We start from the raw sequence: 16,055 nt of genomic DNA on the forward strand, positions 1-16,055 counted from the left end.
AGGCCGCGTTTCATGTTGAACATAAAACGTTGCCTGAGGCAGCGTTTCATTAAACGCATAAAATGCTGTCTCACACAGCGTTTTATGCGTTTTTCTCAAAAAAAAATTTCAAAATTTGAAATTACAAAAAAAAAGTTTAAAAAAAAGTCAACAACTACCGGACAGCGGTTTTAGGATTGAATTTTTTAAAAAAAAAAAAAAAAAAACTAGACAGCGTTTTATGCCCTGGAAGCTTAATTTCGTAAATACTTTTGCCACACAACTATTTTGGTAATTACTTTGTAAACGTAGCTTACTTTGGGAAAACGTTTTGGACAAAGAAAAATATACTCGTACTCTATAATAGATTTTAGCACATTCATCAAATAAAATAAAACCGAAAAGAAATTTTTTACAAGTATATGGAATGATTCCAAATGGGGAAATCTTTTTAAACCTTCCAAATTGGGAAACAAGAACAAAAAGAATCAAGAGTAATAATTGATCATTTTACAATGCACATAAATTACTTGTAGATTTAACACTACGGTTCACTATTGGCGCATAGCCTCTATTTACTAACATTGCATATAGGATGACATTTTTGCAAATAATGGGAATATAAGGGTGGAAAATATGATGGCAAAAATAACCACTACATGCATAATAGTACACAAAAAGTACTATTCATACAATTTATGCTTTAATGGTACATTATACATTCATAATAGTACACAAAAATGTACCATTGTACGTTTAAGAGAGAAAAATGTACCGCCGAACCCTAGATTGCCCTCCTATTTGCAAGCCAAACAATTAGGGCCTATGTGCCCAGGGGGATTCGTAATACTACTAAATACTAGTGTCTAGTGGTAGTTTAGCTGATTAATTAATTTATATCATCAATTCCAGACTATTCATACAATTTATGCTTTAACGGTACATTATACATTCATAATAGTACACAAAAATGTACCATTGTACGTTTAAGAGAGAAAAATGTACCGCCGAACCCTAGATTGCCCTCCTATTTGCAAGCCAAACAATTAGGGCCTATGTGCCCAGGGGGATTCGTAATACTACTAAATACTAGTGTCTAGTGGTAGTTTAGCTGATTAGTTAATTGATATCATCAATTCCAGACTTATGGGAATACAGTTACCAGTAGTCCGGATACAGTAACATCATTATATTAGTCCTAATATACAAAGATCATCAGATTCTTCATGTTAATTTCCTCACAAGCATACCATATCAGCAATGGGATAATCACCATCATGAGTAAACTCCCACACAGAATCAACGTATCCATCCAGTAACACAGCCATTGATTTGGTTTGCGTAGATCCTCCCAAGTTTTCTTATGTGCAACCACAGTACAGAAGCAAAGTAGAGATCAAGATCATCATACTGTGCTAATCAGTGTTGAATAATGCACAATCACTTCATTGAAAATTCTTTTATGAAAGAGCTACTGTCCTTCCAAAGTTCCAAGTGCTTCCTTCAGAAGTTTTTGTGCCTCTTCTCGCCTCCTACACAAATTAAGTTACAAAATCAATAATACATATATCATCAATCATCACTTATAACCTAGAGTATTAAATTCAACAGTGTATATAGTAGTGAAGTATCACTTAAGTACAAAAACTACTATTACACATCATTTAATTTGTTACACCCAAGTATCCAACCATGAACCATCATGATAGGTTTACAAGCACAGACTAATATAGGTTAATATGATTATGATTCAAAAGTTATCATTGAATATACAATGACATGAATCTTATTTTATGAGGAACATAACTGGCAATCAGAAAAGATTCTACTTCATACAAGTCAATTGAAAATGGATTCAAAGGCCTTAATCCATTGCTACTATATCACATTTTCTAGCGGTGACATGCTATGGAAAGTTGCTTCCAATTCCTACATAGTACGTCTGTAGCATGCAACACCAGATTCAGTTGCCTTTGATTTCGTTGGATGTAGACAATACTCCACATTTAGCTTCCTAGGCTCCCAGCAGACACCTGGCAATCCCAGGTAAACCAGATGCAGTTTCATTGAGCTTATCTTGAGCATTATCGATCTGAACTCAGATACAGCAATCGCAGCTAAACCAAATATAGTTTCATTGAGCTTCTCTTGAGCAATAGCTAAAATCAGATACATCAATCCCAACTCTAGGACTATACTACTAGCACTATTGTTTGTTGTAAAGCAACAGGCAGCTAAAACATGTTAAATTCAAAGTCAATTAGAAAACAACATTTTTTATAACAGAATAACAATACGTTTAGTCAGCACCCTCCCCTCCCTTCCCTCAAACCCCACCCAAGGCAGGAAGTTTTGGTAGCGGCATTAAATCATATGCTGATTTGCCAATGTAGTATCAAAAGTCAAGGAAGTTTTGGTAGAGGCATTAGATTATATGCCGATGTGGTGTCAAATGTCAAGGAATTTAATTAGAGAATATGTTCAATGAAGATACTAATGGTAAACATAAAAAGGTCTAATTTTTAGAAAATTTTCTGGTTTGAGCAGAGATTTTCTGGTTAGACAAGTCATGTTCTCAAAAAAGGCTGAAATGCAGGATGTCAACACAGAATGTGGTTTGTGAAGCTCAAACAACACTCGCCTTATTCATTCATGGAATAATTCCCTGCAGACTAAAGGTATATAAGTAAGATGCTAATGGATGAAATTCAACTGAACATCTACTCCCTGGTAATCCAAGAATCCTACGGACATACTAAAAACACACTGCTAAAACTTGAATGACAATTCAATAATGATTAAAGTAATAAATTAGCGTTAAGAGCATTGATTTGCAATTATAACGAGAATTTAGACATTTTCCGTGAATTATAATATAACTGTCATTAATATAATCACAAAAAAGAAAGATATTAAAATTTGTCCATCTTTATAAACACTATGAATTCATTTGACAAGGTATTAAGATTTCATGAGCCCACTAGCTCATCCTATTCAATTTCTGAATCCCACTGCAAACTATCTTAAACACAAAGCCTAGCTCTACTTCCCTGAAAATCCTTAGTAGAATTCAAGTTATGAAGTGCAGAAACTTCACACCATTGAAGTGTAATTATGGATATATAATTAAAGATGATGAGCTTCGTACTTTTGCTGGGTAATTTTTCTGGTTGCAGCTTTAAGATTTTTGTAGTCGCTTCAAATCAAAAAGGGAAGAAGATAATTATCAACATTTTGGTATGTTTTCGTCTTTATATTTTTGTATAAGAGTCAAATTTAGGTTTTGGGTATCAATTTAGGATTTTCTTGAATTTTTTAATGTGTTGAATTGTTCAATCTGACAATTATTTTAATTGTTGGGGTCCATTACATACAATTTTATTATTTTTACAATCTGGTTTCTCAATTTTTTTCTGCTTGTTGCATTAATTTTCTGAATTACTCAAAATTGCCTTTTATTTCTAGTTTGTGGGCTGGGTGTAATTTCGATTAATTTTTATTTTTTTTTCAATGGAAATACTCCATTTAATTGTTTTTATTTTGTTGTATCATTCAGTCTAGTTCTTTTTTTCAGCAGGCTGAAATTATGATACGGAACTATCATATATATGTGATAGCTAGAATAAATTTTTGCACTAGATTACTTTGTTGGGCATTGGTAAATAGAAATTTTGCAGCTTTGAATATCACTCAGGCTTAGACAAGGAACAATCAAATCTTGCAGAACCATGAAACTCTTTAATATCATAAATTCAAAGAGATAGGTAGGCTTATAATTTTGTAGCTTCAAATATCAGACTTAAACCTATATAATGTAGATATAAAGTTGACATTCATAAGCCATGAATTAATGGTGTCACCTAGTGTAATACCAATAACAAAGTACTGACATTGTGTACTAGCTTAACAAAAACGTCACCATGATACCCTTTCATAGACAATTATAACAATTCAAATTAAGCCAGTAGAGATTAAGAATCTTATCAGCCATATGCACATTTCAGACAAAAAACTGATGCCTTAAGTTGTTCTAGATTAAAATTGTTCATTCCCTGTACTAGCTATGCCTAACTGATAAGTCCTAATTTGTACACATTGTAGGTGCTTATCTACACTTAATTGCTTATGGATTTAGAGATCTAAGGTGTATTTTTACCTTATTTTCTTAGGTTATGCTCTACTCCTCTCCATTTGTGTGTTTTGATGAATTTCAAGTGATTTAGATGCAAATGGATTATGGTTAGCTAATCTTGAGTATAATAATCATGGAGTATGAAGCTACGTCGCTCAAGGATCTCAAATCATGTCTTCGAGAGGAAATAAGGATATAAAGAAGCAAAGGCGTTGATGAAAGACTTTACGAATATGAGTCCCGTCCACTATTTTGACCATAACTTTTGATATACAAATGATATTGGAGTGATTCAGATTGCATTGGAAAGTAGACTTCAAGAGCTCTCCAACGATATATTACACGCCTCAAACAAAGCTCTGGATCTCAAGTTATGACCGTTTTAAGTCAAGCTACGCGCGCAGTCTATGCCTTGACAAGCGAATTGAGGCACGTCCGTGCCTTTGTATGGCACGTCCGTGCCTTTGCATGGCATGTCCGTGTGTGGACGATTTAGCTCTTTGATTGTCTTACTTATCTTAAACTCCTAGCTTTATTATAAATACTCCTTGGCTTTATTATCTCATAACCTCATTAGCCATTAGTTTAGAACCCTAGTTTTCTCTCTAGTTTTATTTTATTAATTCAACTATTATATTTACTTCTTCTCTTTCTTTTATTATATTTCTTTTATTATGTTAGTATAGATTATTATTCTAGGGTTAGGTTGAACCCTAGCCATGATTGATACTTGATTTGTTCTTTTAAATTCTCAATTAATTGTTTATATTGTTCATGCTTAATTGATTGTGCTTATGCCAATACTAGATTAGGGATAATTGGTATTGTTATTATTCCATTGTCTTGATCGCAACAAGAGTTGGGTTTTGACGGATTTGAATCGATCAATTAAGGGTATGAAATTCTCCACGGAAGTAGGTAGAACAGATTATTAGGAAGTAGGGTGCCGGACTTAATGTCTTTAATTTGCATGATTTCACGGAAGTAGGTTTGATTGTTAATTAGGGAAGCCATTGACAACTCAGGAGAGATCTTTGGTATTTTATAGGGCGTACCTTTCCTTGTGAACATATAATTAATTGTTTGGGGTAGGAATTTGTCTTGTATTGATTATGCTAGTGGTGATAAGTAATTCTAGATGTTTTTATTATTTTTTATTTGTGTTTGATATTTGAGTAGTCGTAGTTATTTAATTCCATCATTCTATCTCTTATTTAGTTTTGTCATAGGTAAAAGTTGATTGTTAAACAACCTTCTCTTTGTGGGATCAACTTACCCTACAACATAATTAGGAGGTCTAGTTAGGTATTACTTTTGTTGGGTGCGTGACACGCCTATCAAATTTTGGCGCCGTTGCCGGGGAGACGGTATTGCTTTATATAGTTAACCTTTATTGTTGGTGAGACTAAATTGTACTTCCTTTGTTTTTTTTTTACTTGACCCGCTTTGACTTTTACACTATTCACCAACTCACCTTTCACTGTCATTTGTGAATTATATGTAAGGAAAATTTTGTTCATGTGAGATCTTGTTAGATTCGTCTAGATAAGTACTATCGTAATATACAACCTTTATAATTTTTACTTATAGAAAATTAAATTTATTAATGGTTAAAGTTATGCATCGACAAGCGTGATAAAAGAAACACGTCAAGTAAAAAAGAACGGAGGAAGTATATATTATCCAACTTTTTTTTTATTTTTTGTTTAATGGCTATTTTTTATTTTCCTCAATTTGAGCATGAGGCGTTTTGGAGGTATTATAGTAGACTAGGCGATTATGTTGGTCTTAATAATGGAATTGAACAATGGGATATGTGCCTAGTGTTTTAGGAGGGATTTAATGAAGAAACTAGGACACTGATAGAATCAATGTGTAACGGATGGTTTCTAGCCCAGGGATTTAATTGAGTGGTTGGCTAAGGAAACCTATGAGTGGGAGATGTCTTTAACTAGTAGGCCTATCTTACATAATCCATCCATCCCTACACATAGTAAAACCCCTTCTCGTTGTTCTTATTATCACTCTACATATCATGATGATTCTTTATGTGATGAAAGACCACTTCCTTATATTTATGATGATGATGATGGGTGGATAAGAAATAAACATTATTGGGATGGTGATAAAATAAAGAAAGAGATACATGTCACGAATCTTTTAGAGGATGAAGAACCTTTGGTTGAAAGTCCTATAGAGGAAAATACACTTGAGAGTAAGGTGATTAATGAGTCCTTGATTGTTAATTCTATTGTAGATGAGTTTCATGTCCCTTTTACAGGACTGATTTGTCTTCTTTTCCATTTTTACCTCCTCCGTCACTTCCCTCTTATCCCCCTTTGAATGATGCTTATGATCATGCTTTTGATAATGTGTCATCGAAGGAGATTAACGATTGTTCCTGTTATTTTTCTTGTGAGCATAGTTTTTTCTTCACTTTTTATTTTTCTAGGTTTAGTAGACTTTTAGGACTAATTTATTATATTCTTCCTTATATTTTCTACATAATATTTTCTGAGATGTTTGCGGGAACATATGATAAGCTTCTCAGAGCACTAAATTGTTCTGCATTGGTTTATTTATTTAGTAGTTTTCACTAGAATTTAAGATTTTCCTTTTTTTTAATTACCTGTTTGACGTTTTGTGTAGCAAGTAGATTAGTAGTGCTTTGGGGTTTTATTTTTTCTTGTTTTTATTAGGTTAGGTAGATTTGTTTTTTTTTTTGGCTTTTCCTTAACTTCCCCCCTCTTTGTGTATGCTTATGTGTTTGTGTGATTGCAGTTGTCGAAGCTGCTATCCACGATCATCAACTCACCATGAAAGCAACACAGCAGCATAGGCAGATCAGTCCACAATCACCCCGCGGCGAGCAGTAACCAGCCACGACCAGCCTGTGGCTGGGTACCTGATGATCTCCTTTAAAAAAATAGAGAGAGAAGAGTACTGCCGCAAGGACAGAGTAGTCCGCAACCAGGTCGCGGCCCATGATGCTCCACCGCAGCCACACCGCGGTACGGAGTTTGCAAGGTATTAAAAAGAAAAGAAAAATCAAGGGGAGGAACAAAAGAACAGAAAACTTACACTAAACTCCAAGAACTCCTCGTCACTCTGAAATTACTCGATTATGACGGCTCGAAAGATCACATTGTTCGTATGCCTTCTTTAATCGTCTCTTTGACACGGATTCTTGTTCAATCACTTCCAAATTACAAAGTACGAACCCTATACTCTGCTCCATTTTCGAGGTACTTTGCTACAGTTATCATCAAATTATTTTTAGTCATAATTGGAGGATTTGCCTGTGCTTCTTTGGTGGAGATATGTAAGTTTAGTTTCGTTATTGAGTTATTGAGCGTGATTCATATTCATTATTATATGAATTTCTCCTTTTCTAACCAAATGGAAAAATTATTTTTTGTTGATTTTCCACAATCCCCATTGAATTTCTTGTTTGTTTAGATTTCTAATGCTAATAAATTTTTCACTTTTTAGTAGCAACTATTGGTATTGAAACTTCTGACGTCTTTAACCTTCATAAGCAACTAAAAAAAGAAGAAAGAGCCACATAAACATCTTTATCTTCAAGCAAAGATATTAAGATATATTCTTTTCAAAGGTTGCAATTTGATAAACAGGCATGAGTGCCCACTTTATAAGTCAGAGGAGGTTCCACCTCACAACCATATGGCAATGAAGGAGTAGCCCCTTAGCCTTATAAAGTAAACATAACTTTCACTTTTCATTAATGTGGGATACACATCCAAACACTGTCATTTACTTTTACACTCGTTTTTTATGAGGGACAACACTTCCACTCACATGTGGGTTTGTTCATGGGCTCGAACACTCCCTCTCATATGTGAGATGTCCATAATACTACCAAATCACAACTCAGCCCAACCCGGCTCACAACTCAGATCTAAGAATGCAAAAGCAAGGAAAACGTTGGAAACAAACCTACTGCATTTTCATTCATTCATTAAATCAAAAGTTAGTGAAACTAATTACCTAAAATAAAGCAACTAACAAAGAAATAGGTAAACATTACTCAACGTTATACTCCACTAACATAGTCAAATACTTACTAGACAAGTCCACTAACAATTATTTAACACATGATTTTATTATTTTGACAGATTCTTAACAAAAGATATTTATCCTAAAACTAAGGAAGCTAATTAACCACCAACTTAAAGCACTAACTTCAACACACCCCCTAACTTCAAAGTTTGTGATAATCATAAAATATGTCTCTACAATAATGTAATGCCCTTCTCATCACCTACACAATTGACTTGTTGATGCACTTCTCATCAACATACTCCTTGGATATTGGAGCACTTCTCACCCACAACTCAAAAACAAATTCTCTTTCACGGCCACTAGTGCCATGATCTCTTGCTCTTCATCTTTGGACTTACAATTCCTTGCCATTTGCCGAGATTTTTGACAATTAAAACACTTAGGTTTCCCCTTATGCCAACAATATTTTCCTCATGACCAATTGTGTGACAATTGTTGCATTTGAGGGACTTACCTTTCCCATTTTGATAAGGAAACTTTGCTAACGAAGCTTTTTCACTTTGTTTTTGCCATCTTCATTTTTCATGGTCCTTCTTTGATCCACTGCATGGAGTGAGTTGATCAACTCCGAAACTGTCAACTTTGCGAAATCTATAGTATCTTCAATTGAAGAAAGTTTAGTTTAATACCTTTCCAAAAGACTAACAAGAAGATTATCCACCACTCTTGATTGTCAAATTCTCCACCAAGTAATTTGATTTGATTTCCAATGGACACTAGCCCACTCCCCTATTCCTTAATAACTTCACTACCTTTCATCCCTATCAATTCAAACTCTCTTTTAAGGTTCCAAATTTGCATGAGTTTAGTTTGATGGTTTCCTTCATACTCCTCCTTATTTTCTTCTCATGCTTCTTTAGGAGTATCACAACCCATAATACTCGTAAAGATTTCTTCCAACACCGCCGAGTGTAAACACGAAAGTGCCTTTGCAATTTTTGCCATATCCTCATCATTATTTTTTTATTTGGGCAACTATTGGATTTAGTGAAAGAGTAGTTCGATAAACATCACTCTCAATTGCTTCCATAAACTCATGGCTTTCAAGTATGATTTCATTTTGATAGCCCATGAATAATAATTATCTCTTTTGAATGTGGGAATAAAAAGTGAAAAATTATTTGAAGTTGACATTGGAAACTTACTTATGGAGGAACTCTCATATTTTGTAACCTCATAAGCCCTAAGGATCAAATGGCTTTGATACCATGATAAACGGCTTGGGCCACACTCGTCACGAGTGTCCACTTTATAAGTCCAATGAGGTTCCACCTCAAAACCATATGGCAATGAGGGGAGTAGCCCCTTAGCCTTATAAAGTGGACACAACTTTCACTTTTTTTTCAGTGTAGGATACACATCCCAAAACTCTCCTTTACTTTTACACAATTTACACTGAGGTGCTTAGTGAGACATTATCTTCATTCTAATCTTGTTTCTTGTAAGTTTGAATTAACTTCAAAAAAAATAAAAATGAGAACACTAAAATTGAGAGCTTAGAATAAAAATGTGTTTTCGGTCACGATCGCGGAAACAGTCACGGTATCACGGTATCACGGTAACGGAATTGATGCGTTAGTCGCGAGGTGGGTCGCAATTGTAGTGGCAAAATTTTGTTAAAAATTTTTTATGCCAAAAACTACATTCTAGAATTTTACTTTATTTTATATATAAATTTTATAATTTATAAGTTAGGAGTAGTACACAGTTGTACAATACTAAATTGAAAACTTAGCAACTCTCTCTCGCCTGACCCACATGGGGATGTTTAATTTAAAATAAAATAAAATAAAATAAAATAAAATAAAATAAAAACCCTAAGTGCCCCACTATCCCCACATACGCACTTAGGCTTTGTTTGGTTCAATCTTAGTAAAAGAAAGAAAGGGAAAGGAAGGGAAGGGAAGGGAAATGAAAGGAAGAGAAGGGAAAGGAAAAAAATTATATCCATCTAATGTTTGGTTTGATATTAGTAAAGGAAGGGAAAAAAGAGAAATCTATTATTTAGTATGACATTAGTAAAGAAAATAAAACTAATTTTAAGCTTGATAGATTTTATTTCTTTCTTTGCTCTCAAATTCCTCCAATTTTGGGAGGAAAGGATGGGAAGTTTTTGTAAAGGGAGCTTCCTTTCCATTTCCGTTCATTTCCTATCAAATTACGTTTAATTTTTAGAACCAAACATAGGAAGCTATAATTTTGCTTTCCTATCTTTTCTTTTCCTCCAACCAAAAAGGGCCTTAGGGAGTTTATTTGAATAAAATACCCTGCGGCTCACTCTCTCTCACCTGCTGAAGTACTTTCTTCCTCCTCTTCGAGTTTAACAAAGAACTCTCTCGATTTTAATGGAGGTTCCTCATTTTTTTTTTCATATTTTTCCTTTCTTTTCCCTTAAAAAGCAAGTACTCCCTCTATTTTGTAATAATCACAACACTAGGTGTTGCACATAGTTTTAGGAAAAATATAGGGTGGGGATCAAAAGGAGAATTTAATAATATAAAGTATAGTTGGTATGGGTATATTTAGTTGTTAAAAGGAGAGAAACAATTAAAAAAAAAAAAAGGTTAAGTGGGGTTGGTAGGAGAGAGAAATAATAAAATATAAGTGGGACCATACTAAATAAGGAAGTGTTGTAATTACTATGAAACGGATGTAAAAGGAAAGTGCTATGATTAGTACGTAATGGGGGGAGTACTTCATTGGAAATTAACCTATGAGATAATACCGGTCAATTCGGGCGAAATTTAGTCGTATCGGTTGAATTAGCTAAAATCTCGGCGTTTTAAAAAACACCGCATCAAGATGCTTGAGAGTTCTAGGGGTTCAACAAAAACTCAAATGATTTAAAGATACATTGGATAAATAACATAAGGAATTTTTAATTATGCTAATGCTAATGGTTAAGAGTATTTGAGGATGATCAAGGATATTGTTATATATCAAGCCCAAAAAATCTACTTTCACATTTGCCAATACACAACTTTGACTATAAATATCCATAATTATCTATTAGGAAATCTATTAAAGTTGATTATGAAAACATACATAGATACTAGTTCAACCATATCTTACTTAATAACAATTGCTTTCAATAAATTAGTAAAATATGTGGTCAAAGTTAACTTATGACTATTGCAAAACTTAAGGTCTCAATTATTAAAAACAAGGAAAGTTTTCCTACATCTCTTTAGTGTAATTTTATTTTTCATGGTTTATAAACAAGATATTTTGGTTAATGTATGGCAACACTATAGGTTTAAGCAAAAGGATTCTCATTTAGTGACTTCAAAACGAAGCAAATGCACCACAGATAAATTATTGTATGAATAGGCGTAGTTAATTGGATTGTAAGGTTATTCCGAAGGGGAGAATGGAGCTACTCACCACGAGGTTTTGGTCTCAGATGATATGAGGTTAATTTTTTAGACTACCACAATTCAAGGTGACCCAAGAATAAGGTGGTGGAACTTAAAAGAAGGTAAGGCCAAAGTGTTACCCGAAAAGAAGAAGTCGATTAGCTTAGAGGTGGATCTTGGACTTGGTTGGAATGTATGAAAAGGATTAAGGTGCACCATGGCGTTTCCAAGAGGCACGCCTTATTGAGGCTCATATAATAAATTGTATAAAATTTTCTGAAAATACTATGCGCCTCAAAATCACCTCGCCTAGACCACAAAAGGCGCATGACCCCTAACACTTGCTCCTCAGCGCTAAGGTGCGCCTCACTACGTGGTTGAAGATAAGATAAAGAGTTATTTTTGCAAAGTGACCAAGGAGGACCTAAGTAAAACAAAGGCAAAAGCAATGGTGTATAGAGAATTAAGATACATTGTGATGGAACAGTAAAGCAACAATTAAGAAGAAATTAAATGTTATTTGGCCCTTGGAAAATAAAGAAATGACGAGAATGTTGCAAAATAAAAGGATTTTAAGGTTATAAAGCAAAAGAAAGAAGTTGTTTGACAAGCTAAAGAAAAGGTATATTTTATCACATACTAGATTCAAGGAAGGCGAAAGGGATATATACAGGATAGCTGAAAGAGGACATGCAAAGACCTCTCCTTGGTAAAGTGTGAGAAGGATATATATATATATTAAAAATAAAAAATTGGTACAAGATGTGAACATTAAAAAATATGGAGGTACTTACATGAGTTGTGGGTGGTTGTCACTTGTGAGGACATCAATTACAATTATAAACAAAGAATTCAGAAAGTGTAAAGTAGTATAGGCATTCAAAAGAATGAAACTTCTGAAAGAAGTTTGGCCCATATGATATTGCTATCAAGGTTTGGAAAAGGTCAATATTAACTAGGTTTACGTTAGGCATTCAACCATGGAAGGTATACATTTGATAATGCAAATGATGGAGTATTATAAATTTATAAGGCAAGAAAAACGAATTTACACATGATTTGTAATAGTATTGGATTTTGCTAATGATACTATATTGGTGGATGAGACTAGAGTTGGGGTTAATGCCAAATTAAAGCAATAGAGGAAAAGCTTAGAATCTCGAAGGTTTTGACTCAGAGCTCAAACCAAGAACATGGAATGTAATTTTAGCACTAAAAGGAAGTCAAGTAGGGATATAGAAACATTGGATGGTAAGGAAGTATCCATGAGCAAGTGTTTTATATACCTTGAGACAATTTTGCAAAAAAGTAAATGTAACCCTAAAGGATTAATTTAGGTTAACCCAAATGAAGAGCACTCTATATTGTGTGATGTAGCATACCTTTGAAGTTAAAGGGGAAAATTCTATTGGGCATACATTATCATATCCAGAAGATAGGAGTATTAGAGATGCATATGTTGAACGCCTTTAAGGATAGAATTAAAAATGAAGATATTAGGAGGAAATTTGGAGTTGCCAAAATCGAGGATAAGATTAGGGAGAACTAATTGCATTGGTTTGGGCAAGTTAGGCAAAAATCAAAAGATGCACAGATAAGGAAAGTATAGGGTTGTGATCAAGGGGATCTCAGAAGAAGTGGCATAGGAAGACCAAGGATGACAAGGATGGAAGGAGTTAAAAACATAAAGAAGTTAGAATTGTAGGAGCATATGACATTTGACATAAGGGAATAAAAAGAGAGGATCATGTAGGTGACCTCATCTTTGGGATTAAGGCTCTAGGCGTTGTTGTAAGTCTTTAGATTCTCGTTAATTATAAACGTCGAAAGGAATGATCGTCATTAAAACCAATAACGACGAAACCTATTACAAAACGGCAAAATACTTTATGTCGTTATAAGTTTTAACAAAGATTTTGTGGCTTTAAACGAAGAAATATCTCGTCATTGAAGACCCTTATTCTAGTAGTGACACTAAGACCAAATTTTAAAACAAATGATGAGAAATTTGCAAATTTTCTATTGTTTGTTGATAGGTAGCAACCTATTTGGTAAGAGGATGGCATTGATGCATGCACATGGGGTGCACAGCTAGAATCCTATAAAAGTCTTCCCAAAAGGTTTAGCCTCACATTGACTTTTTGTTAGAAGCTTCGTAGTACTTAATAGTCTTAAAATCCATTTGCCTTTCTTTGGATGTTTGGATGGTGTAAGCCTGTGAGATTTGATTGATTTAGCTAATGTGTAACCTTCATGCATTTGGTACCTTAGTTACCCACACAAAAATGAAAGATTGACCAATTAGAAAGTATATCATCATCTTGAAAACTCCAGATGCAAAATGAAAATATGTGCTTAGTACCCTCACAGAACAAGAACTATTGATTTATTAGAAAGTATAACATCATCATCAAGCCCTAGATGCAAATTGAAAAATCATACACAAGACCTACTCTAATTCTTCACTCTTAATATAGTAATTTTTTCTACAGAGAATTTAGTAGAGATATGGTGAAGGGATTGACAAACTTCTATTTTCAGCCTCCAGGTAAAATAAATCAAAGGATGGCATTTTAAGAAGCATACCTTTTAATATCCTCAACAGCTTGTTTTCTGCGTTGTATTTGAAGCTCTAGAATGTGGATCAGTGTTGCTCTAGCCTAAGAATAATAAAGTAAATGCATAAATATACATAGCACAGGGAGACTAAAAAGGTGTAGTAAAAAGAAAAGAAAACTCAACGGTTAGAATAGTACCTGGTGAGGACGTAGTGAATTGAGCAGGTGATGAAGATTCTTGAACATAAGTGATATCTCTTCCACTCTCCTAGCATACTGTGATGGTCTTTCAACAAGAATGTCAGCTAACTCCAACAAATGCAGCTGCAACTCCCTATTGAGCGTCTTCAATTCTTTCTTGAAATCTATATTACATCATTAGGCACACTAATATTTACAAGCAAAGTATAGGAAAAGTAAGACCAGCTATTCAGGCATATATTGAATGACAATTATATGGCGGAAGCACAATCTCATGTGACAGTTCATGACTATAGTAAAACATGACATGAAAACTGATCAATTATGCTACATTCAAGCAGCGTAAAAGTATCATCTTTCTAGCACAACAGCATATGTTTTCTGATCAATTCAAGCTCAAATCAATACAAAGAATGACACAAACATAAAAGATTACAGCATGAAAAGAATAGTGCATGCTCTAATTTCCAACATGTAGGATTAGTAACTACAAAAACAGATGACAATTGATTGCCACAAGGAACATATGTTTTTTTTCCTCCCAAAGTCCAACCCTTCCAATGGGGCAAAACAATAGGGACGGTGGGAGTAACCACTAATCCCCAGCAAATTACAAATACATACAACACCAGTTTGCTTTCTCTACAACAACTATATCCTTCCATTTTAATCATGTTGTGCATCATCTCTACGACAACTAAACCCTTTCGAATAACACTGATCAAACCTAAAAATTAATAACAAGACTACAAGAGATAACCAGCACATATATCGTATCTTTTCTCTTTTCCTAATGAACAAAATTCACATCAAATATCAGCATAAACCCATCCAGCAGCCACAGAATCAAGTATCTCCTAATTCAGGATCCCACAACTTCCATCAGCATTACTACTCCCTCGTCCAATTTCCCCCATTTTGTTCTAAATATCAAACAATTTTCGAGAAAATGTACAAAACCAAATTCAAACAATTATGTGGAAAACACCCAAATATACGACAAAATTAACAGAACAAAAGCATACCTATATTAGGCCCTTTAGGGTACATCTGTCGAACACCTTGATCTTCCAAACTCGGAAGCACATCATCAGTCTACAATTAATTTCAAATTATACAAATAATTCAATCAATCAATCAAAACCTTAATTAATCTCAAAATTCAATTAATGAACAACTACACAAATAACTTCACAAAATAAGCAAAAAAAAATCACGCAAAATCAGATATTATCAAAGAGAGAGAAAACTGACGGTGTAAGTAGCGCCATAACAGGTGTAGGTGCCTTCGATAGGAGGAGGAGGTTCAGGAGCAGATTTAGGGTTTTGAGAATAATCTTTGTAAAGCTTGTAAAATGGTGGTGGTGGAGGATATGTTGCTGTCGCCATTTGCAAGGCGGCGATGATGGCTGCTGCTGCTTTGGGCAGATGTTAGAGAGACTGGTGTTTTTTTTTTTAATTTTAAAAAACAATAAAAAAAATAACGGGAAAATTCAAGTCGTACTTTGTATGTTGTATGTACCATCATTTTAAGGAAAAAAAAAATATATTTTAAAAGCTTTTTGGTTAAATTGATGTTAAATATTTTAGTAAAATAAAATCTTATTGTGAAAATTTTTTGTTATAGGATATCTAGTGCCCCTAATTCACTTAATTAATCTCTAACTAGATGAAATTCATATGATGCACGTTTTTTTTTCCAATTAAAATATATTACTAAATACATATTTATTTGATAAATTTGTG

At 33.9% G+C, this 16,055-nt stretch overlaps 1 protein-coding gene across 1 annotated transcript; it reads right to left on the minus strand.

Moving 5' to 3' along the window:
* Positions 1-620: 620 nt before the first annotated feature.
* On the minus strand, positions 621-15,800 carry LOC110704803 (mediator of RNA polymerase II transcription subunit 7a-like). Its single transcript, XM_021882619.1, has 5 exons — positions 15,564-15,800; positions 15,335-15,404; positions 14,307-14,473; positions 14,137-14,210; positions 621-1,511 (listed from the first exon to the last, which is right to left on the minus strand). The coding sequence occupies exons 1-5, from the start codon at positions 15,696-15,698 to the stop codon at positions 1,451-1,453; spliced, it is 507 nt and encodes a 168-aa protein (XP_021738311.1). The 5' UTR covers positions 15,699-15,800; the 3' UTR covers positions 621-1,450.
* Positions 15,801-16,055: the final 255 nt, after the last annotated feature.

The sequence above is a fragment of the Chenopodium quinoa genome, unplaced genomic scaffold, assembly GCF_001683475.1.
Source record: "Chenopodium quinoa cultivar QQ74 unplaced genomic scaffold, ASM168347v1, whole genome shotgun sequence".
Classification (NCBI taxonomy): domain Eukaryota; kingdom Viridiplantae; phylum Streptophyta; class Magnoliopsida; order Caryophyllales; family Amaranthaceae; genus Chenopodium; species Chenopodium quinoa.

Coding starts and splice junctions, on each gene's coding strand:
- LOC110704803 (XM_021882619.1), bottom strand. CDS start 15,698: ATGGCGACAGCAACATATCCTCCACCACCACCATTTTACAAGCTTTAC. Junction 14,211..14,306: donor ATTCACTACGTCCTCACCAG/GTACTATTCTAA, acceptor TATTATTCTTAG/GCTAGAGCAACACTGATCCA. Junction 1,512..14,136: donor GCTGTTGAGGATATTAAAAG/GTATGCTTCTTA, acceptor TAATTTGTGTAG/GAGGCGAGAAGAGGCACAAA.